The sequence below is a fragment of the Hylobates moloch genome, unplaced genomic scaffold, assembly GCF_009828535.3.
Source record: "Hylobates moloch isolate HMO894 unplaced genomic scaffold, HMol_V3 SCAFFOLD_9, whole genome shotgun sequence".
Classification (NCBI taxonomy): Eukaryota; Metazoa; Chordata; class Mammalia; order Primates; family Hylobatidae; genus Hylobates; species Hylobates moloch.
Window position 1 is genome coordinate 18,194,469 of NW_026652284.1, and position 24,766 is coordinate 18,219,234.

Genomic DNA, 24,766 nt, shown 5'->3' on the forward strand with positions numbered 1-24,766 from the left:
AGCCTCCCGAGTAGCTGGAATTACAGGCATGTGCCACCACACCTATCTAATTTCTGGGGATTCACCATATTGGCCAGGCTGGTCTTGAACTCCTGACCTCAGGTGATCTACCTGCCTCAGCTTCCCAATGTGCTGGAATTACAGGCGTGAGCTACCACACCCGGCCTCAGGGCTCTTCTTTGAGTAAACAATCAAGGGAGAGTCCAGGCTTGGGGCAGCAGAGAGGATTGAGGGAAGATGGGGCAGCATATAAACTGGGTCTAACAGGCATCTCCAAACTTAACCTACCCAAAATTGCACCGATTCCAACCCCTCCCATCCAAACTTTTTTCTCCTAGTTTTTCCCATCTCAGTGTCAACTCCATCTTTCCATTGTCTCACACCAAAAACCTTAAAATCATCCTTAACTCGTCTTTCTTTATTCTTAAACCTCACATCCAATGTATCAGCAAATCCCATCAGCTCTACCTTCAAAGTATATCCAGAAGCCAGCCTCTCCTTACCACCTCCTTTCCCATCATTCTTGGATCATTATAAGGGTCTTCTACTTGGCTCTCTTGCCCTTGCCCCCAACATTCTATTCTCAACGCCATGGTCAGAGTGGTTCTGTAAAAAAAAAAAAAAAAAAAAAAAAAAAAGAGAGAGATGGTGTCATTCCCCCTCCTGAAACCATCTAGGGCCTTCCCCTCTCACTCAGAGTTAGACCAAAGTCTTTGGCATGCCCTGCAAGGCCCTACACTATCTGAGTCCATCATACCTCTAACTTTATCTCCTGTTGGCGCACTCTGTCCATCCACTGTGCCTCTAAAGGGCCAAACAGCCTCCCACCCAAGGGCCATTGCACTTGTTCCTCTCTTCTCCTGCAAGACTCTCTCACCAGTTAGCTACAAGGCTTGCTTCCTTAATCCTTCTGAGTCCTTAACCTCTATGCTTCAGTGCTTTTCTTTTTTTTTTTGAGACAGAGTCTTGCTCTGTTGCCCAGGCTGGAGTGAAATGGTGCAATCTCGGCTCACTGCAACCTCTGCATCCTGGGCTCAAGCGATTCTCCTGCCTTAGTCTCCAGAGTAGCTGGGACTACAGGCGCATGCCATCATGACTGGCTGCTTTTTTGGATTTTTAGTAGAGACGGGGCTTCACCATGTTAGCCAGGCTGGTCTCAAACTCCTGACCTCAGGTGATCTGCCCACCTTCATCTCCCAAAGTGCTGGGATTACAGGCATGAGCCATCGTGACCAGCCCTCCACTGCTTCTTTTCAGTCAGAAAAGGCTCAATGGCGGAAGAAGAAACTGAAGGATGGGAAAGAAAATGCAAACAGGAAGGAAGGAGTAACCTCTTCAAGAGCTTGTTGGAAAGCCCAAAGCTTTCCAGAAACAGTTTCACCAAGATGGAGACTTTATGCATGGGAGAGTAACAAAAGAGATAAGAAGAAAGTGAAACCATTCTTAAAAGTTGAGGAGCTGGCCGGGCGCGGTGGCTCACGCCTGTAATCTCAGTGCTTTGGGAGGCTGAGGCGGGTGGATCACCTAAGGTCAGGAGTTCAAGGCCAGCCTGACCAACATGGAGAAACCCCATCTCTACTAAAAATACAAAATTAGCCAGGCACAGTGGCGCATGCCTGTAATCCCAGCTACTTGGGAGGCTAAGGCAGGAGAATCGCTTCAGCCAGGGAGGCAGAGGTTGTGGTGAGCCAAGATCATGCCATTGCACTGCAGCCTGGGCAACAAGAGCAAAACTCCACCTCAAAAAAAAAAAATGTTGAGGAGCTAGGGTGTTTATCTATGGGTACGGGTTATCCAACTGAGAATCAAAGTTAGTTCACTCAAATTTCCACTGAAAAAATGTCTTCCGACCAGGACCTCTGGATCAATGGTAGTCCTGGTGGTCTAAACATGTTCTTAAAAGAAGCAAGAGAAATCAAGATTGATGAAGGAGCAACAAAGCTTGGAAAGATATTTGTCTCTGGGAAGAATATTCCAGGCCCTTTCAGGAAGTTGAAGGGAGAAGGTGATCTTTCTCAGAGCCACTGCTTGAGTGCTGATGCATCCCATGATGTGGTAACTGGGGTTGAAAATGGGATCTCAAAACCAACCCAACAGGGAGGGTAGGGGAAGGTCTGAGTTGTCTTTTGGTGCCCTTGGGTCAGGTCTACCTGGCTCAACCTCTCCAAGCTCTTGATAACCAGTATTACAAGGTCAAGGAGGTCGGTGAATGTGGGCGCCACTGCCCTCTGCTGGAGGGACTGGCATCCTCCCAAGACCTGTATTTGGCTCCTGGTCAATGGGTCTTTACCTTTGTATCTGGGTCCCTTTGAGAAGCTGAAGAAAGCTATGGAGTCAAAGCAAAAACAATATGCACTCATATATAAGATTTGCATGGAGTTTCAGGAATTCATGGACAGACCCTCTGAAACCCATCCATCCACCTCCCAGGTAAAGGTGTGGCTTTAGAGGCAGACAGACCTAAGTGCCACTTCGGAACTGAGATACCGACCCTTCCTCTGTAAGACAGAAAAAAAATCAAGAAGAGGCTACCCAACCTATTTCTTGGCAAGAATGCCTTTCCCGCTACTTGAACCCCATGTTTAGAAATATTTTCTATACCTGTAGCCTCAGCACTTTGGGAAGCTGAGGTGGGATGATCACCAGGGCTTAGGAATTTGAGACCAGCCTGGGCAACAAAGTGAAACCCTGTCTCTACAAAAAAGATACAAAAATTAGCCACATATGGTGGCATGCACCTGTAATCCCAGCTACTCAGGAGCCTGAGGTGGGAGGATCCCTTAAGCCCAGGAAGTTGAGGCTGCAGTGAGCTGAGAATGTGCTACTGCACTCCAGCCTGGGAGACAGAGTGAGACTCTGTCCCCCCCACCCCCCCAAAAAATATATATTTTATGGAGTGCAGTGGTGCAATCTTGGCTCACTGCAACCTCTGCCTCCTAGATTCAAGTGATTCTCCCACCTCAGCCACCCAAGTTAGCTGGGATTGCAGGCACGTGACACCACACCTAGCTAATCTTTGTATTTTTAATAGAGATGGGGTTTCACCACCTTGGCCAGGCTGGTTTCAAACTCCTGACCTCAAGTGACCCACCCACCTCGGCCTCCCAAAGTGCTGGAATTACAGGCATGAGCCACCGAGCCCAGCCTCTAATTTTTTTTTTTTTTTAATGCGAATCTTGCTCTTTCAGCCAGGCTGGAGTACAGTGGCACGATCTCAGCTCACTGCAACCTCTGCCTCCCGAGTTCAAGCAGTTCTCCTGCCTCAGCCTCCCAAGTAGCTGGTACTACAGGCACGCACCACCATGCCCGGCTAATATTTTTATTTTTAGTAGAGATGAGGTTTCACCATGTTGGCCAGGCTGGTCTGGAACTCCTGACCTCAAGTGATCCACCCACCTTGGCCTCCCAAAGTGCTGGGATTACAAGTGTTGAGTCACCGAGCAGAGCCTCTAATTTTTAATTAACCAAACAGAACCAGGCAAGCACTAGCCAGTTACTCCATCAAGGCTGAGTTCATATAATCCGGGTAAAAATCAAAGCTAACTTGACTGCAGTGGCTCATGCCTGTAATCTCAGCACTTTGGGAGGCTGAGGTGGGAGGATCCCTTGAGCCCAGGAGTTCGAGACCAGCCTGGGCAACATGGAGAAACCCTGTCTCTACAAAAAATACAAAAATTAGCCAGGTATGATGGCACGTGCCTGTAGTTCCAGCTACTTGAGGGGTTGAGGCGGGAAGATCACCTGAGCCTGGGAGGTCAGGGCTGCAGTGAGCTGTGATTGTGCCACTGCACTCCAGCCTGGGCAACACAGTGAGACCATCTTAAAAAAAAAAAAAAAGCCTGGGATTGCCCTGTTGTAGACACATATACAGGGTTTGGGCTGGACTTTGAAGTATTCATACTCAAGCTTTAGTGCTGTTTTTTGTTTGTTTGTTTGTTTTGAGACAGGCTCTGGCTTTGCCACCCAGGCTGGAGTGCAGTGGCACCATCTCAGCTCACTTCAACCTCCACTTCCTGGGCTCAAGTGATCCTCCCACCTCAGCCTCCCAAGTAGTTGAGAGTACAGGTGCACACCACCATTCCTGGGTAATTTTTGTGCTTTTTTGTAGAGATGGGGTTTTGTCATCTTGCCCAGGCTGATCTGGAACTCCTGAGCTCAAGCAATCCTCCCGCCTCGGCCTCCCAAAGTGCTGGGATTACAGGCATGAGCCACTGCACCTGGCCTCAAGGTATAATGTTTAAACTTTCACCGACTCACTCTAAAGCTCACATACTTAAATCCAAACTAATTCAGTGATGGCATTTGCCTCAAACTCATGCTGTCTCACAAATCTATTTATGTGCACCTTTAAATGTGGGTAAATGAGAAATTCCACCTTCAAACACACCTTTCCAAGCATTTGCTCAGCTCAAACTCTCTCTAAGGTTAATTTAAACACATACTGTACATGAGGCCACATTTAAACTCACTTTGGTTCTAACTCTCAAGCTTGTGTCCTACACTGAGACCTTCTGGCCTCAAGGGTAGGGCCATGTGAGAACACAGAACATCAGTTGAAGCTGGGCACAATGGCTCATGCCTGTAATCCCAGCACTTTGGGAGGCCAAGAGGGGTGGATCTCTTGAGGTCAGGAGTTCAAGACCAGCCTGGCCAACATGGTAAAACCCCGTCTCTACTAAAAATACAAAAATTAGCCAGCTGTGGTGGTGTGCACCTTTAATCCCAGTGACTTGGGAGGCTGAGGCAGGAGAACTGCTTGAACCCGGGAGGCGGAGGTTGCAGTGAGCTGAGATCACACCACTGCACTCCTGGAGTGCAATCCCTCTGTTGGGATTACAGATGTGAGCCACCACACCTGGCCATGTTCTTAGCACTTTTCCGAACGCTTGGAATATTTCATACATACACATACATTAAAAAGGGGAGGGAGTCCCTGGGCTTTGGAACCAAACAAAGCAGCTATGTAGTAGATTTTGACTCTGAACACATTCCTGAAGGGACAAAATGATATAGGACCCCTCTTGGAAAAAGAAGATATGAAATACAACAAAAAAAATATGACTCTTCTTTAAGAAAGGAATTAGAGTTGTTTTTTTTTTCTTTTCTCCTTTTTTTTTTTGACAGGGTCTTGCTCTGTCACCCAGGCTGGAATGCTGTGGCATGATCACAGCTCACTACAACCTTGACCTCCTGGGCTCAAGTGATCCTCCTGCCTCAGCCTCCCAACTAGCTGGGACTCTAGCTGTGCACCACCACACTCAGCTATCTGTTTTTACCATTTGTAGAGACAGAGTCTCCCTGTGTTGCCCAGGTTGGTTTTGAACTCCTGGGCTCAAGTGATCCTCCCACCTTGGCCTCCCAAAGCGCTCAGATTACAGGCGTGAGCCACTGCACCCAGTGTAAGAAATTAGTTTTTAATTGCAGAGAAACCACGAAGAAAATCACTGGCATCTAAAAGACCTTTATTTATGCAGGTGCTGTGGTATAGAACATTCTAATCTGCGACGTTAAGGAAGCTGAATTTACAACCTAGTAAACTAAACAAAGAGTTTATGTTTAGTTGATTAACCAGTTGAGGCTAAAGTCTAGCCTATTTAAGTGACAGTCTTTGGTTTTTTATTTTTCTTCGATACAGTGTAAAAAGATGTTGGCTCTCTTCCTCTTACAGGAGTCTGTCTTTACTCATTTGAAATGTAAACTTCTATCTTGGTGAAACCTGTTCCAGACAATTAAGAGCAGTGCTATAATAATAATGAATTACAGAATTCCAATTAGGAGCCAAGCACTATTTTAGGCAGTTTGTAGTCACTAAATCAGTTTGGGCTGGGCGCAGTGGCTCACACCTATAACCTCAACAGTTTGGAAGGCCAAGGTAAGAAGACTGCTTGAGCTCAGGAGTTCAAGAGCAGCCTGGGCAATATGGTGACACCCCATCTCTACAAAACATACAAAAATCAGCCAGATGTGATGGTGTGTACCTGTAGTCCCAGCTACTTGGGAGGCTGAGGTAGGAGGATCACTTGAGCCTGGGAGGTGGAGCTTGCAGTGAGTGAGATTACGCCACTGCATTCCAGCCTGGGTGACAGAGACAGACTCTGTCTCAAATAATAATAATAATAATAATAATAATAATAATAATAAAATAAAATAGCGGGCCAGGTGGTATGTGCCTGTTGTCCTAACCACTTGGGAGGCTGAGGTGGGAGGATTGCTTGAGCCCAGGAGTTTGAGGCTGCAGCGATCTATGATAGTGTCACTGCACTCCAGTCTGAGCAACAGAATGATATTTTGTCTCTAAATAACATAAGTAAATAAAATACTTTAACATGTCACTGTCATCCTCTGAGTATTTTCTTATCTTTATTATATTAAATACCATGAGGTCATACTGACACCTTCAATTCCAATCCAACAGCATAGAGTTCTTTGTAGCTTTCCTTCTTCACATGTTTGTAACCCTAGCAATGAGAAACCTATTTTTAATCATTTTGAATGTAACTAAGTTTACAATGAGTGTATTGCTGGTTTTTTTTAAAAAAATATTTTTCCCCACTTGTATTAATCTTTGTTCTTCAAGAAGTACAAAAACTCCAGAGTTTTCATTCATTTTATTCATTCAACCAACAAATATTTATCAAGCAGACACTATGTGTGAGATAATCTTATAGGGCTAGGGTTATAGCAGTGAACAAAACATTGTACTGGGGAAGGAATGGTGGGAAAAGAGAACAATAGAAAGAAGGCTAGGAAATGGGAAAGCTGGGATCTGCGCCCAGAGAGCCTGGCTCCAGATTCATGCTATCACATCTGCCTCCGATTGCTTTTGTAACTTGCTCTCTACCTTTTGCAAGAGTTTACAACTCTCTTGAATCCAATAAAAATGTCTTTGTCAGTTTTAAATCTACACAATATGGAGCTTTGTGCATCTTCTGTGTTGCTTAACTTCTCGGAGACTCAGTTTCCAAATCTGAAAACGAAGATGCTAATCTCAACCTGCTGTGAGAATAAATGAAATTATGCGAAGTGCCTGGAGCTATTTATGACACACCATAGGTATTATTTAGAGACAGGGTCTCGCTCTGTCACCCAGGCTGGAGTGCAGTGGCACCATCACGGCTCACTACAGCCTTGACCTCCTGGGCTCACGTGATCCTCCTGCCTCGGCCTCCCAAAATGGTTTACAGGAATGAGCCACTGCACCCAGCCATGTGATAGGTATTTTAGTGAAGTTTATTTTCCTTTTCTTTTTCAACAGAAATGTTACACTATACAGTTTCCCCAGAACAGGGACTTATTCTCTTTCTGATTAATTAAATCATTTGTTCATATATTTATTCCTTTTTTTTTTTTTTTTGAGACAGAGTCTTGCTCTGTCGCCCAGGCTAGAGTGCAGTGGCGCCATCTCAGCTCACTGCCAGCTCTGCCTCCCGGGTTCATGCCATTCTCCTGCCTCAGCCTCCCGAGTAGCTGGGACTACAGGCGCCCGCCACCATGCCCAGCTAATTTTTTGTATTTTTAGTAGAGACAGGGTTTCACCATGTTAGCCAGGATGGTCTCGATCTCCTGACCTCGTGATCCGCCCGCCTCAGCCTCCCAAAGTGCTGGGATTACAGGTGTGAGCCACTGCGTCCGGCCTTACTTATTCATTTTTATGTCCATTCGACAAGCATTTTTTGAGAATCCAATATATACCAAGCTCTCTGCTAAGCATTAGGGATACAGAAATGGCACAGCCTCCATTCTCAATTTGCTCACAGTCAAAATCCAAAAGGCACATAAATAATTATTAAAATTACAAATAATTATTAAAAACACAAATCATCTGATAAGTAGCTCTGATGAGAATTAGGAGAAGGGGCCGGGCATGGTGGTTCATGCCTATAATCCTAGCCCTCTGGGAGGACAAAGTGGGAGGATGGCTTGAGCCCAGGAGTTCGAGACCAGCCTGGGCAGCATAGCAAAACCTCACCTCTATAAAAAAGGAAAAGCAAGAAAAATTTAAAGAATAGGAATAATAGGGCTGGGCACGATGGCTCACGCCTGCAATCCCAGAACTTTGGGAGGCCGAGGTGGGTGGATCACCTGAGGTCAGGAGTTCGAGACCAGCTTGGCCAACATGGCGAAACCCCATCTCTACTGAAAATACAAAAATTAGCTGGGGGTGGTGGCACGTGCCTGTAATCCCAACTACTCAGGTGGCTGAGACAGGAGAATCTCTTGAACCTGGGAGGCAGAAGTTGCAGTGAGCCAAGATCACGCCACTGCACTCCAGCCTGGGTGACAGAGCAAGACTCTGTCTCGAAAAAAAAAAAAAAGAAAAAGAATAATTACAAAAATAGAGAACTAGGAGAAAGGAAGGGTGGTCATAGAAGTTATCTTGAAGGCAGAGGTACAACAGAGTTTTGCTGTCAAAGTTGCAAATAAATAGTTGAACGATGCCTGTAATCCCAGCACTTTGGGAGGCTGGGGTGGGCAGATCACTTGAGGCCAGGAGTCAAGACCAGCCTGGCCAATATGGCAAAAACCCCATCTCTACTAAAAAAACACAAAAAGTTAGCCAGGTGTGGTGGTGGGCGCCTGTAATCCCAGCTATTTTGGAAGCTGAGGCAGAAGAATTGCTTGAACCCAGGAGGCGGAGGTTGCAGTGAGCCAAGATCGCGCCACTGCACTCCAACCTGGGCAACAGGTGAATAAATTCAATTCAGTTCAACAAATATTTCATAGAAGACCCTACTATGCAAGGCATTGTGCTCTGACTGGAAGTATGAAGACGAAGGGGCAACTTCTAGTTCTACTAGCAGATAATATCTACAACCAGATGTTTCAGTACTAAGTAGAGAAATCAATGTGGGTAGGCAGAGTAGTGAGACAATGAGAAGGGGAAGGCAGCTCTAAGCTCTATCTGACTAGGCTTCCTAGAATCAGTGCAGTGTTGAAGCTTGGATAGATCCAGTGTATGAATGGGAGTCATTGACAGCTTTCTTTTTTTTTTTTTTTTTTTTTTTTTTTTTGCGATAGGGTATCACTCTGATGCTCAGGCTGGAGTGCAGTGGCATGAACATGGCTCAATGTAGCCTCCACTTCCCAGGCTCAAGTGATCCTCCCACCTCAGCCTCCTAAGTAGCTGGGACTAAAGGCACACATCACATTAGCCTGGCTAATTTTTTAAATTTTTTGTAGAGACAGGAGTCTCACTATGCTGCCTAGGCTGGTCTTGAACTACTGGCCTCAAGCAATCCTCCCGCCTCAGCCTCCCAGAGTATTGGGATTACAGGTGTGAGCCACTGCTCTCGGCCTTCATTGACAGCTTCTAATCAGAGGCATAACATGGTCAGATTTATATTTGTTGGTAGGATGGAAGACTAAAATCAATGACACTAGCCAGTAGGCTGGATATACAATCTCTCTTGATAGCTGTGGGCATTTAGTTTCAGGATCTTGCAGTTACCAAAATGCAGGATGCTCAAGTCCCATATATAAAATGGCGTGGTATTTGCATACAACCTACACACATGCTCACATATCCTTTTTAAAAATTACTTATTTTTTTTTTTTAAGAGATGAAGTCGAACTCCTAGTCTCAAGCAATCCTCCCATCTCAGCCTCCCAAGTAGCTGGGACTACGGTCGCATGCCACTGTGCTGGCGCCCATATATTTTAAATCATCTCTACTTATAATACCTAATACAATGTAAATACTACGTAAATAGTTGTACTGTATTTTAAATTTTGCATTATTTTTTATTTGATTCAAAATTGTTTCTGGTCCATGGTTGGTTAAATCCATGGATGCAAAACCCACAGATACAGAGGGCACCCTGTGTATGTATGTGTGTGTGTGTGCGTGTGTGTGTGTGTGTAAATATATACATGGATAGGAGGCCTGAGGTAGACGTTTTACCTGGAGATACAATTTGGCAGTGTTTGCAATTATTCAGGGAGAGTCTGTAGAGTGAAAAGAGACTTGATGGAAGCTTGCGAACCAACACTCCTTAAACAGCTGGCAGAGAAAAGGCAGCCCTGGAGGAAACCAACAGACAACAGCAGATGGGGAGAAGAGGAAAGAGTGGCATTACCGGGAATGAAACGAATAGAGGAGCCAGGGAGGATCAGAGGGAGGGACAATCGTGTGGAATGCGATACAGAGGTCAGAAAAGCGTCCATCTGATTTGGCGGTAGGTAACCTTTCCCAGAGCAGTTTCGGTGTTAGTGGTTCAGGCGGGAATTCCAATACAAGCAACCAGTGAACGAATGAGAGAGTGAGTAGGGAAAGTGAAGGTGAGTACGTTAATGAATGAATAAATCAAGTCTGTGCCCTCTCTTGCCCGGGGGATTTCCAGGGCCAATGTCGCACTTTGGTGCAGAGGAAAGGCCTGGACACGGCTTGGGGTGACGCCTAGGAAACTGTCAGCCTCGCAACCCATAGGCGCAGCCCCAAGGTCAGGGTCACCTCGAGCCTCCAGGCAACTCGTCACCTTGACGACCAACTGAAAAAACCGGAAGGGATGGAAGCACCGGATCATCTCGCGATATCTGGAGCGTCTGCGCCGGCCTTCCTGACCTGGGACTTGTTTCCAGCTCTCGCGAGACTTGCAGGGGTCGGAGCGCGGGGGCCGGCCGAGAGGAAAGCTGGAGGCCCGGGTGGGGAACATGTCGGAGTCGGAGCTCGGCAGGAAGTGGGACCGGTGCCTGGCGGATGCGGTCGTGAAGATAGGTAAGGGGCTTCTCGCCCCGGCAGGCCCAGCCGGTAGCAGAGCTGCTGGCTCCAGGCTGCGCTGCCCAGGAGGAAGGAAGGGAAGCCCCACGGGAGGTCAGGCCGCTCGGCCTTTTCCAGCCCCTCTGGCCAGGGCGAGCCGCCCGGGCCCCGGCGGGAGGTCACTCGGGCAGCGGGCACAGACCCGAGGAGCCGGAGCAGTGGCCCGAGTGCGGGGTGGAGTTGCAGCCCCGAGGAGGTGGTCGGGGTTGGCAGGTGGCAGGAGAGTCGCAGAGCTTTTGAGTGGAAGACAGTGTCGGGGCACACCCTCGTGCCGGAGCCGCGGGGTTCTCCTCTGGGGTGGTGCATCCCCCGGCACGCGGCGGGGAACCGGCGCAGGAGGCCACGCTGCTCCCAGGCGGAAACCAAAGTGCCTTCTGGAGAAGGTCACCTGGAGCATTTCGTAGACACCGCCAGGCCCTGATGCGAGTTGCTGTCATTCCCGACTTGCCACCTGATTTATTTGAATCAGAGTAGTCTGGGGCCTGAACTTAGAGGGGTGATGATCTGGAAGGAGAATTGCGCTGGAAAGTAAGAAGTTGTTCACGTTAATGTAACTCTGCGTAGTCCTTTAACACGTGCTCAGTGAAGGCACAAATTATGAAGTCACTGTGTGGCGGGGAGGAGAAAGGAAACTCGTTTATTGAGCGTATATTGTCTTCATTGTGCGAAATAATCTTTTTACAGGCTATGAAATGGAGAGTCAGGTGAAGGAATTTGCCCACGGTCACAGCTAACAAATGGCAAAATTAGGGATTTTACCCAGGTTTTCTGGGGTCAAGTCCCATGTTCCTTCTTCGATGCTAATTTTTGTTACCCAAATGTGATATTTTGTGTGGTAATCTTAGGGTATTTAAGAGGATTTAGGATTGTGTCTTTGAATGAAAACATTGAGGAATAAGATTGTAAGCTCCATGAGAGCAGGAATGTTTTCTGGTTTAGTCACTGCCCCATCCCCAGTCCCTAAAAGAGTGCTTAATGAAAATTGTTGAGAGTGAGTCAATAAATGAAACAATTTGTCAGTTACCATTTCACCTCTGAATTCAGCACTTACAGTCAAGTGATTTGGGGCAAATTATGTAACTTTTCTGTGCCTGATTCCTACTTGGAAATCGGCAGTAATAATTGTTACTATCTCAGAGTCGTTGGGAGGATTAAATGAGTTAGTTTATGTAAAGGCTTGAATATGGATCACTTAGGAATGGGTTATTTTGGAAGCGACTAAACAGTCACTTTTGTTTTGTTACTGTTAACAGCTTGCAGTTCAGAGAGAAGACTTAACACCTAGCTATGAAATGACCAAAGTAGTTACTAGACAATGTCATGTAGTTAAGAAAGGGCTTTGAGCTGGGCGAAGTGGCTCAGGCCTGTAATCCCAGCACTTCGGGAGGCCGAGGCGGGAGGATCGCCTGAGATCAGGAGTTGGAGACCAGCCTGGGAAACAAAGTGAGACCCTTTCCTTAAAGAAAGAAGAAGGGGCTTTGGAGGTAGACAGAGCTGAGTTCGAATCATCCACTCTCACTCTTCTCGCCTATCCTTACTAATTTTGTAGCTTTGGGTAAAGTCTCTTTCTCAACTATGAAATGGTGATAAAAAGAGATTTACCTGAAAGTATTAAAAAAAGTAAAGGACAGAAAAATACATAAGCTATTTAGCACAGTGCCTGGTGCTTTATGTATACAGTAATGGTAGTCATAATAACTGGGTTTTAAAATTTTTTAATGTATTTTATTTATATTTATTTTTAATTAACTTATTTGTTTATGCAGGCAGGGTCTCCCTATGTTGCCCAGGTTGGTCTCTTAACTCCTGGGCTCAAGCGATCCCCCTGCCTCAGCCTCCCAAAATGCCAGGATTACAGTCATGAGCCAATGCGCCACACTCATAATAGTTGTTTTTTATTTTTTTGAAATAGGGTCTGGCTCTGTCACCCAGGCTGGAGTGTAGTGGTGGGATCTCGGCTCACTGCAACCTCTGTCTCCTTGGGCTCAAGTGATCCTCCCACCTCAGCCTCCTGAGTAGCTGGGACTATAGGTGTGCACCACCATGCTCAACTATTTTTGTATTTTTTGGTAGAGGCGGTGTTTTGCCATGTTCCTCAGGCTGGTGTCAAACTTCTGGGCTTAAGTGATCCATCCTCCTCAGACTCCCAAAGCGCTGGGATTACAAGCTTGAGCCACTGCACCCAGCCAGTAGTTGTTGATATTAATATTATTGTGCTACTCAAGACCATGTGAGGTAGTGAATAGTGTCACTCTGTCTCTCATGCGTAGAACATTGGTAGGGGTGCGGCATATACATGTGGAGTAATTAAATGAGGCGAGGTGATGTACGATCTCAGGTATAAGTTAAAATGAGTGATTCAGACTCTTTTGCTGTAGGGTTGTATATTAAGTGACTGAAGGGATGGGCTGAGGTCATTCAGTAAGAGTGTGGAAGGGCCTTCAACTGACCTTTGTAGAATGGCTTGGGATTGAATAGTCAGGTACGATGGAAGAAGAACTTGAGCAAAGGCCAAGTTGGATTTTTATGAGGAGTAAACCGAAGCGCAGAGAGGTTAAATATCCAGAAGTGGAGGAGCTGGCGTTAGAACCCAGGCATCCTAATTTCAGTGCAAAGAGGCTGGTTTAGGTGGAGTCAGAACTGTGAAATGTCTTAGAGAGATTCCATTTTATTTTGGAGATGTTTGAGTTGCCTGTTGACTTTTTCACATGCTTTCTGCGTATTCAACACCTCTGCCTTAAAAATCTATTGCTTCCAGAGCTCACTGGGCATAGGCTGGTGGGTAATCATGGGATGGTTTCAACCAACAAATATTTATTGAGCTATGGGTCAGTCAGCAGGCAAATAGAGAAGCATAAGACATTTCACTGCCCTCAACAGGGAATTGATGTAATATATTAGGTTGCCATTAAAAAAAAAATTGGCAAAGACCACAGTTACTTTTGCACCAACCTAGTAAATGAAATTTTAGTATGATTGTTCTGGCAGAATGAATTTGGAGCAGAGGACACTAGCAGTACTGTGATTGTGAGGTAATAAAAGTCTGACCTGTTAGACTGGAATAAATGGGCATATTTGAGAAATTTCAAACTTTTCTCCGTCTATGAAATAAGGGCGTTGTCCTGTTGGTGATGGGCTGAGAGAGAGGGCAGAAGAGAGAAGAAGCAAGGGAGGCTTTAGTCTGAGTCGTCTTTGAGACCATGAAGGTGGATGCTCTTCTATAGTGAGTGTGTTGCTTCCTGTTTTCTCTGGGTAGTGAGGTTCTGGAACTCTTTAAACTTCATTGGCTGCTTGCTTTTCTGGTATTTCAAAATGGAGATGGAGACTCAGGGAATGGCAGCCTGTCATAAGATAGGTAAGAGGTTTGGTGGAAGATACAGACAGGAAGAAAAGGCCAATGCAGGCTTTCAGCTGCATCTTGATAATTTCACTGTGGATTTTTGTTGTTTTGAGACAAGGTCTCATTCTGTCACCCAGTCTGGAGTGCATTGGTGCAATCATAGCTCACCACAGCCTCGACCTCCAGAGCTCAGGTGATCCTCCCACCTCAGCCTCCTGAGTAGCTGGGACTGTGGGTAGGCACCACCACACCCATCTAACTTTTGTATTTTTTGTAGAGATGGGGTTTCACCATGTTGCCCAGGCTGGTCTTGAACTCAGGGTCCAAACGATCCACCTACCTTGGCCTCCCAACGTGCTGGGATTACAGGCATGAGCCACCACACCTGATCCATCTTGATAATTTCATACTCTGGTTTGGCACAGACTGAAGGGAAGCCATGATGAATGCACAGCAACTTCTGTGAGTCCTTCTCTGTTTGGTTGTCTTATACCTAAAGTGTTTTGCTTCCAGGGTTCACCGGGGTTATTTTCCCACCAGTTTGCTGTAAGATAACTATTATAGTCACTCGTGTTTAGCATAGGTGTTGTATAGCTGAGTTAAATAGCTTTCTTAAGCCTGTACTTAAGGCTGTGGTCCTTTAAAAAAGTATTCTTCAAGGACCTTTTCACCCTGAGGCTTGAATAATATCTTAATAGAAACTTATCATATGATTTTGTCCTGTAGGAAGAGACATTTATTTATAAATACTCTTGCCCCCATTACTATCCTAAGAAAAGCAGTTCTAGGCCAGGCACAGTGGCTCAGGCCTGTAATCCCAGCACTTTGGGAGTCTGAGGTGGGAGGATCACTTGAGCCCAAGAGGTCGAGACCAGCCTGGGCAACATAGTTAGACCCCATTGCTGCAAAAAATATATATATTAGCTGGGTGTGTTGGCATACACCTGTGGTATCAGCTACTTGGGAGGCTGAGGTGGGAGGATCTCTTGAGCCTAGAGGTTGAGGCTGCAGTGTGCCGTGATCGCACCACTGCACTCCAGCCCAAATGACACAGCAAGACCCTTTCTCAAAAAAAAAAAAAAAAAGAAAAGAAAAGAAAAAAAAGAAAAGCAGTTATATTTTACCTGTTTATTCGGGTTTTAAAACCTCTATTTTGTATCAAATAGTGTGGAAGAATAGGTGATTTCTAGTATGGTTTGAACTGATAAATTAAGCCCATGGATCTAAAAACAACAGCGAAAATTAAAACCCATCCCTCTCTTGTTGGAAGGGAGCTCTGATGATGGGCACAGTGGGCCCTTACGTGTTACACATCCACTTCTCTTTTTTCCACTCTTTTAGCCCTTGTTCCTTTCTTTTTCTTTATTCCTGTCACATTTTTACACTTCTTTTTGACCTCTATTCTTATTCCTGCCACTGCCACTACATACATTGCCTAGTTCATCTATAAAGTTTGACACTGATAGGTCTTTTTTCCTTAGTAACCCTGTTAGCATTTAAGAAGTTCCTAGGTATTCTATTTATTCTTTATCACATCATTTTTCTTAATAGCATGTTTCACCATTTGAAATTAGTTACTGGTTTCTTTACTTGATTGTTCCTTCTCCCTGGAATGTAAACTTCATAAGAACTAGAGGCTGTTGTGTTCACTGTTGATCCCCTAACTGCTGGTTTAGAGGAGGCGTACAATAATTATTGTTAAATGAATGACATGTATTGCTGAGAATTTTGTAGACTGTTCTCTGCCCATATTTGCTTCTCAGAGTGTGTTTATTAACTGAATGAATTAGTATTTAACTGAAAAACTCCAAGTAAAGTAGATTTCTGCCCGTTCACATGTTTGATCATGTATCCTTGTGTTCTTGGGACTTATACCAACTTTTAATTTCATCTGGGAATGTAAATTACTGTCAGTAGATCTTAATAATAAAGTAGTATTAAAAATGTTTGGGAATAGTCAACTGAGAAACATAAACCAGAGAGCACTTTTGTATTTAAACAAGTAGAGGGATGATGTTGGTTTAAGTGGTAGTGCCAAAGCCTTATTGCAGGAAATTAAAAAGAAGTGAAGAATATTACATTTTATGAATGGCATGTTCCGTTAGTTTTATGTGAATGCGTCATTAATGGGTTTTGCTTATTTTATGGATTTATTTTTAAGTTTTATCAGATTTATTAAATGCTCTGGCTTTTTTTATCCACTCAGTTCAAGGGCTGTGGTGTTTATTTTCCTTGTATGTATGGGTAATCTGTCTTAGTACCCAATGAGCATGAATAAGTCACACACATTTCTTGTTGGTGAGACTAGAAGGCATGGTGTCTTATCAACCTAGGAGACTTTAAATCATTCTGGTCTCCACAGAGCCTATGTCCTCAGCTTGGGGTTGTCACCCTGGACTGGATGAGAGGTTATGTCTGTTTTCAATTTCCCAAGGAAAATAAGATTTTAGGAGACTTCCAGGGGCTGCTTCCCTGTGGTTTGAGAATTTATGAGCCCTGCAAGTGTGGGTCACAGAAGCACTAGGCTGGGCGCGCTGGCTCACGCCTGTAATCCCAGCACTTTGGGAGGCCGAGGTAGGCAGATCACCTGAGGTCAGGAGTTCGAGACCAGCCTGGACAACATGGCGAAACCGTCTCTACTAAAGATACAAAAAATTAGCCGGGCGTGGTGGCGCATGCCTGTAATCTCAGCTACTGGGAGGCTGAGGCAGGAGAATGGCTTGAATCCGGGAGGTGGAGGTTGCAGTGAGCCAATATCCTGCCATTGCACCCCAGCTTGGGCAACAAGAGCGAAACTCCGTCTCAAAACAAACAAACAGAAGCAGAAGCACTGTCATTGCCTCAGAATTCTGTTACAACTTACTCTTCTTGAATGCCGAAGGCTTGCACCGGCAGGCTGTGGACCGACCTCTTGACCAAGTTGATGTTGCTTGTGTGACAGTGGCCAGGCCTCAGACTGTGGATTTGCCAGAGGACGCTTGGAGGAAAATCTGATTCCGGCACTTCCTGGATTCATACGGAGGTCCTGGGAATCCCTAGTGTGACCTGGAAAGCTTTAAAATTGGCTGTGTCCCTTTTCTCTTTGTTTTGCTCCAATGTGAGACCAGAGTAAGGAATATCTAGTCTTACTAATCCACGTATTGGTTTAGAATTCTAGTTTATTCTAGAAGAAGTCAGGTTGTATGGCAACTCTGTATTTTAGCATTTGAAGAAATTCATTGAATGGTAAGCTGAAGAGTGACATGGTTGAATTTTTGATTTCAGAAAAATCATTGATGAGAATGAATCAGAGGGCTGGCTAGGATGAAGGCAGGGAGGACATGTCATGGTAGAGGGAGAGGTCACCCAAAGCTGGAGAGTTTCCTGGAAAAGGCTGTCCTGGCAAGCCAGGTGTGTCAAGCACAACAATGATTTCCGTTATCTTAGTAGCAAGAAAAAAGGCAAGCCATGGACATTTACAGGCAGCCCCTAGAATGTATTCAGTTCAGTGAACTGTAGTGGCATACACTGGCATTTGGTTTTTCTTTTCCTCATTTTTTTCATTCAAAATAAATGTACCAGTCAATACCTCCCAGCCTCGGTTTTCTTATCTATAAAATGATAGTACTTGCCCCAGAGGGTTGTTGCAAGTGAGGATAAAATGAGATAATCTCTAGAGCAGTCAGGACGTTGCCTGTACTTACTAAATATTAATTGGAGGCTGGGTGTGGTGGCTCACGCCTATAGTCCCAACACTTTGGGAGGCTGAGGTGGGTGGATTGCTTGAGACCAGGAGTTTGAGACCAGCCTGGCCAACAATGGCGAAACCCAGTCTCTACTAAACATACAAAAAATTAGCCAGGTGTGGTGGTATGCACCTGTAGTCCCAGCTACTCAAGAAGCTGAGGCATGAGAATCGCTGGAACCTGGGAGTTGCAGGTTGCAGTGAGCTAAGATGGAGCCACTGCACTCCAGCCTGGGCAATACAGCGAGACTTGATCTCAAATAAATAAATAAAAACTGGAGGCTGTCGCTGAAGAGTAGAGGTAAAAGAGTTAAAATGATTAACACATTTACCCTGATCTTGGCTATTGTGGGTCGTAGGTGGGTCTTGGCTATTGTAGGTCTGACAATCAATATTCCTGTTTATATATGTAATAGTAATCATTAATGTATACTTCTTGAAACAATTTAATACCAGGTATTATGGTAAGCTTTGGCAGGGGGTGGCACACAGGTGAATAGGCAGTGGCCCTACCCTTGAGGGGCTTACTACCTTGAGGAATGTGAAAAGGATGAGGGACATTCGACCTCCATTTTGGAAAATATGCAGACATTTAATAGGTGGACCAGGTGGAGGAGTGTGTTTCACTCCTTGAAGCTGCCCCAAAGGAGAGGGATACTTTGGTTCCTTCTGGGAATGATGAGAATGACCATCACTTACTGAGCACTTAACCGCATGCCAGGCACAGTGCTAAGCATGTTATATTTTACATCATTATCTCATATCCTTGTAAGATATTTCTCCATTTTTACAATGGAAGCTCATGGTGGCAGAATCCCTCCTTTGGGATCACAGGCTACACAGCTGCAAGGGTAGGAAGGTGAACCCCATTCTTGTAGCTATCACATGTTAATGCAGGAGATTTTATCCTTTAGCAGTTAAAGGATTTATGTGGGGAGGGGCAAAAGATGAGGCAGGAAAGGTGGAAGGGTGTAGGAAGTTGTGGAGATTTTTTAAACTACTTTGTTGAGATATATTTCATGGCATACATTTTCCTATTTAAAGTGTACAATTTTAGTTTGTTCACCAAATTGTGCAATTATCACAATCTAATTTTAGAATTTAGCTTCCCCCAAAAGAAACACTGGACGCAGCTGCTCCTATTCCCAAATTCTCACCCCTACCTTAGCCCCAAGCAACCACCAATTTACTTTTTGTCTCTGTGGAATCTCCTATGCTGGACATTTTACATAAATAGAGTTATATAATATGTAGTCTTTTGTATTGGCTTCTTTGACTTAGGTAGTGTTTTCAGCATTCATCCATGCTGTTGCATTTATCTGTTCATCATTCTTTTTTGTTACCAAATAATGTTGTGTGGTGTATTTGTACTACATCTTGTTTATCCATTAGTCAGTTGGTGGACATTTAGTTTGTTTACACTTTTAAATTTTATGAATAATGCTGCTGTGATCAAGTGTACACGTTTTTGTTTTGTTTTGAGGTGGGGTCTGTGTTGCCCAGGCTGGTCTCAAATTCCTGGGCTCAAGTGATCCTCCTGCCTCAGCCTCCTGAGTAGCTTGGATTACAGGTGCATGCCACAGTGCTCAGCCCCCCAGTTTTTATGTGGACATGTTTTCATCTCTCTTGGATATGTACCTAGGAGTGGAATTGCTTGGTTGTGTGGCAATTCTGTGTTTAGCATTCGAAGAAATTCATTGAATGGTAAGCTGAAAAGCGACATGGTTGAATTTCTGATTTCAGAAAGATCACTGACGTGATGAGAATGAATCACTCTCTGGAGTGCTAGGATGTGGGGGGCAGGGAGCTAGCTTAGTATATTATTGCAAAATCTTGCCAAAGATGAGCTGATCAAATGAGGGGAAGCATGAACTAAGATGGGAGCAGCAGGAGTGGAAAAGAGAGATACAATGATGCTAGTGCAGAGGTTATATTTACAGAACTTGAAATGCAGGCTCAGGAGTGGGAGGAGTCAGGTGGTGCCAAGCCTACATAAATGAGCATGGTGTTGCTTTTGACAAATAGGAGAGGCCAAGGGGGGAATAACACTTTGTAGTTTCTTAATTTCTAGTATGTCTTGAGATAGGTCCCTAATTATATGCAGCTCAGTTAACAGAGATGAAAGTTATTGGTTTGTCGTGCATTCATCTTTATGAAAAGAAAGGATTTGGCCTTGCTTCTTCCTTGTTACGAAAGTATGGCCAGGGCTGGGCACGGTGGCTCACACCTGTAATCCCAGTGCTTTGGGAGGCTGAGGAGGGTGGGTCACCTGACGTCAGGAGTTTGAGACCAGCCTGGCCAATATGGTGAAACCCCATCTCTACTAAAAATATAAAAATTGGCTGAGTGTGGTGGCACATGCATGTAATCCCAGCTACTCAGGAGGCTGAGGCAGGAGAATCGCTTGAACCTGGGAAGGGGAGGTTGCAGTGAGCCGAGATCAGGCCATTGCACTCCAACCTGGGCGACAGAACAAGAAGGCTCTGTCTCCAAAAAAAAAAAAAGAAAGAAGAAAAGTAGGACAGTAAAAGACTTAGCAGCTGACTTGCCTTAGAATTAAAGTTAACCAGTAGATTTTGTGTATTCATTCAATAATCAAGTCTAGTTAAATTGCTTGAAGCCATTTTAATGTTAAAAAAATACTAAAAGAGGCCATTGAATAGTCATGGAAAAAGAAAGCAAATTATTGTTTTTCTTTAAGTATCGGTTCATCTGATAGATGTGGGTTACCACAAAGCATTGGTGGCTCACCAAAAATTGCCTGTTGGTAGCCTGTGTTTGCAAACTGATACCTCTCTATTTCATGGAGTGATATCAATTAGGTTATACTTAAATACTTCAAAGGCTTTTGGTTGTTTATTGGTTTGGGTTTTAAATTAGTACATGTTAATTGTTGAATTGGGTGGCTACATTTTGTTTGTTTTATGTATATTTAAACAATGTGACCAAAAATACTTTTTCCATTTGTGGCAGCAATGTGAATAATGGAACATTGTGACCTTCTAGAGAAATGTTTTCTGTTAGTATTACAGAATAATGTAATTAGGCGCTATATGGAACTTGAAAATACACTTAAATTTTTGTTCTGGCTGTGGTTTTATGCTTTCCTAAAATGTGGCCTGTAACAGTTTATTAGTAAATATGCTGAATTGCTTTCTTTGGCAAGTGCATTTCAGTATTGAATCCAAGTCAAAACACAAATATTTACTTATAAAAGTCATTTGGTGTAGTAATATTTTTACTATGGCCACTGACCCACTAGTGAAACGTTGGGGCATTGCTAGATTGGATCCTGTTTATTTAAAGGCCGAGAGAGAGAGAAAGAGAAAGCTAATATTAATTGAATGCCTATTAATGTGTCATCGTATTTGGTACACTACTATCTCTTTTTTTGCTTTCCCAGCAACTCGGGAAGTTTATATTATCTCTGTTTTTTCCAGCAAGAAAAGTAGCGCTCAAAGAAGTTTATAGAAATTGAGAAGTTGATTTTTAAACTCTGAAAATGTAAACAATCCAAAATAGTCAAACTAATTTTTAAAAAGAACAAAGTTGAGATTCTTGTATTAGCTGATTTTAAGGCTTACAGTAAAGCTACAAGACAGTGTGGTGTTGGAGGAGAGCTGCACATATAAATCAGTAGAATAGGATAAAGTCCAGAAATAGACCCATACATACATGGTCAATTCATTTTTGACAAGGCAATTTAATGGAAAAAGGAAAATCTTTTCAACAAACCATGCTAAAACAACTAGGTTTCCATATAGAGAAAAAAATGAGCCTCGCTTAAAAGGATCGTAGACCTAAATATAAAAGCTAAAACTATAAAACCTATAAGAGCTTTCCAGTGTGGAGTCTGGAGACGATGTGCAGAAATGGCACCTGGAAAGGGGAAGGAAAAGAAGGAAGAACAGGTCATCAACCTCAGACCTCAGGTGGCTGAAGGGGAGAATGTATTTGGTGTCTGCCATATCTTTGCATCCTTCAATGACACTTTTGTCCATGTCATGGATCTTTCTGGCAAACAAACCATCTGCCATGTGACTGGTGGAATGAAGGTGAAGGCAGACCGAGATGAATCCCGCCATATGCTGCTATGTTGGCCACCCAGGATGTGGCCCAGAGGTGCAAGGAGCTGGGTATCATTGCCCTACACATCCAACTCCGGGCCACAGGAGGAAATAGGACCAAGACCCTTGGACCTGGGGCCCAGTCAGCACTCAGAGCCCTTGCCTGCTCGGGTATGAAGATTGGGAGGATTGAGGATGTCACCCCCATCCCCTCTGACAGCACTCGCAGGAAGGGGGTCACTGTGGTCGCCGTCTGTGAACAAGACTCCTCAAAATATTTTGTGTTAATAAATTGCCTTCATGTAAAAAATAAATAAAAAAAGTGAAACCTATAAGAGAAAATCCTTTGTGACCTTGGGGTCAGAAAAGATTTTGGGGATACAAAAAGCAAGTTTCAAAGAAAACTGATATACTGGATTTGATAAAAATTAAAAACTTTTGCTCTTTGAATGGCACCATTAAGAAAACAAAAAGGCAAGCCGCAGAATAGGAGAAAGTATTTGTAATACACATATCTGATAAAGGGCTTAGAATACATAAAGATCTCTTAATTTTAAGGTCCGCCCCCCCGCCCCGATAGACTTAGGGTCTCACATGTTGCTCAGGCTACTACTAGTGGCCTCGAGCAATCCTCCTGCCCCAGCCTTCCAAAAGTCTGCAATTGAAGATGTGAGCCACTTTTCCCAGCTTTTTTTTTTTTTTTTTTGAGATGGGATCTCACTCTGTTGCTCTGGCTGGAGTGCAGTGGCACAGTCACGGGAGCCTCAGCCTCCTGGACTCATGATCCTCCCACATCAGCCTCCTAAGTAGCTAAGACTACAGGTGCATGCTACCACATCAGGCTAATTAAAAAAAAATTTTTTTTTAATCATAAGAAGACAACACATGGGTAAAATTATACCAGTGGCAGATAGGCACATGAAAAGATACTTAACATCAGTGGCTGTTAGGGAAAAGCAAATTAAAATCATGAGATATACTTACACACCCATTAAAATAGCTAAAAGTTTTAAAAACTGCCAATACTAAGTGTTGATTAAGCTGTGGAACAACTGGGACTCTTATACACCGTTCATGGGAATGGAAAATGGTAGAACCACTTCGGAACACTGTTTGACCGTTTCTTATAAAGTTAAACATATGATGTAACCATTCTACTCCTAGATACTTACCAAAGAGAAATGAAAACATGTCCACACAAAGACTTACACATGAGTGTTCATAGCAGCTTTATTTGTAAGAGTTAAAAAACTGGAAACAACTGAGATATCCATCAGTTGGTTAATGGAAAAACAAAATGTGGATTGTCCTTAAAGTGGAGTATCAGTAATAAAAGGAAACCAACTATTGTTATATAAAACAACATGGATACATTTCAGAATCATTTTGTTGAGTGATAGAAGCTGGACACAAAGGAATACATACTGTATGATTCTATTTACATATTTAAATACAAATTTCTAGGAAATACAAACCAATCTAATGAAGTTGAAGGAAAGTGGGGAAAAACAGTATAATTAAAATGACTGGGCCGGGCGCGGTGGCTCACGCTTGTAATCCCAGCACTTTGGGAGGCCGAGGCGGGCGGATCACGAGGTCAGGAGATCGAGACCACAGTGAAACCCCGTCTCTACTAAAAATACAAAAAATTAGCCGGGCGTGGTGGCGGGCGCCTGTAGTCCCAGCTACTCGGAGAGGCTGAGGCAGGAGAATGGCGTGAACCTGGGAGGTGGAGCTTGCAGTGAGCCGAGACTGCGCCACTGCACTCCAGCCTGGGCAACAGAGCGAGACTCCGTCTCAAAAAAAAAAAAAAAAAAATGACTGAAGAAAGCATAGCCTGGCTGGGCACGGTGGCTCATGCCTGTAAATCCCAGCACTTTGGGTAGCTGAGATGGGCAGATCAGGAGGTCAAGAGATGAGACCATCCTGGCCAACATGGGGAAACACCATCTCTACTAAAAATAAAAATATTAGCTGGGTGTGGTGGTGTGCACCTGTAATTTCAGCTGCTCGGGAGGGTGAGGCAGGAGAATCTCTTGAACTCGGGAGGCAGAGGTTGCAGTTAGCCGAGATCGCGCCACTGCACTCCAGCCTGGGGACAGAGTGAGACTCCATTTCAAAAAAAGAAAAAAGCATAGCCCGTAATTCTTAGGTCTTGTAAACTTGCCATTTTTAAAAATAGAAGGCAGAGATTGTTTTGAAATGCTCTTTAGATAGACGGCATGAAAGGGAAAGAAAGGATAAATGAGTACAAATCAGAAAAAGTGTTGTAGGCGCTAGATAAATGAGGTGGTCTAAGAAGACAGCAAATCGAAGTCACTCCTTCCCCCCAACCCCCACCCCCGCTTTTTTTTTTTTTTTTGAGACAAGGCCTTACTCTTGCCCAGGCTGGAGTACAGTGGCACAATCATGGCTCACTGCAACTTCTGCCTCCTGGGCTCCAGCGATCCTGCTGCCTCAGCCTCCTGAGCAGCTGGGATTACAGGCTCGCACCACCATGCCCACTAGCAGATTGATCTTAACGGATACTGAGAGACAAGGTATATTTGGGAGGAGTCGAAATCTAGTGCTTTTACTTCAATTTTCTTTATCCAATCTAAGCCATTAGGATGCTTAGGATAATTTATAATTATTGTAACACTCTGACATAATTGTCGACAGATTTGTAGACTTACCTTACTTTGATAAATGTTTACAAGTTAGAACAAATGTTTCTGATTGTTTGTCAGAACCTGCACGTATAAACCACTCAGAATTCCTGTCTGATAGATTTTAAATGCTTAACTAAAGCAACTGATTTAAGCAACATAATTCACTTTTTACTAGGAAGGTAGTCTTAAGAAAGCTGCTGGTTTCTTGGCATCATTTCAGATGACTAA

General features: G+C 44.1%; 1 protein-coding gene, 1 long non-coding RNA gene and 1 pseudogene across 3 annotated transcripts in view; 2 read left to right on the forward strand and 1 right to left on the reverse strand.

Moving 5' to 3' along the window:
• Window positions 1-504: 504 nt before the first annotated feature.
• Window positions 505-9,957, reverse strand: LOC131384241 (uncharacterized). The gene is made up of 3 exons (XR_009214902.1): window positions 9,902-9,957; window positions 6,394-6,458; window positions 505-606 (listed from the first exon to the last, which is right to left on the reverse strand). It is a non-coding gene; the product is annotated as an uncharacterized LOC131384241 (long non-coding RNA).
• A 508-nt stretch (window positions 9,958-10,465) lies between these two features.
• Window positions 10,466-24,766, forward strand: part of MICOS10 (mitochondrial contact site and cristae organizing system subunit 10) — a 32,193-nt gene continuing 17,892 nt past the window's right edge. Inside the window, exon 1 of one of the 2 annotated variants that reach the window (XM_032759141.2) lies at window positions 10,466-10,714. In XM_032759141.2, the coding sequence (XP_032615032.1) occupies window positions 10,651-10,714 (64 nt within the window). In that variant the 5' untranslated portion in view covers window positions 10,466-10,650. The remainder of the gene's footprint in view (window positions 10,715-24,766) is intronic. The other variant, XM_032759140.2, reaches the window with a different exon arrangement.
• On the forward strand, window positions 21,111-22,218 carry LOC116813016 (small ribosomal subunit protein uS11-like; annotated as a pseudogene).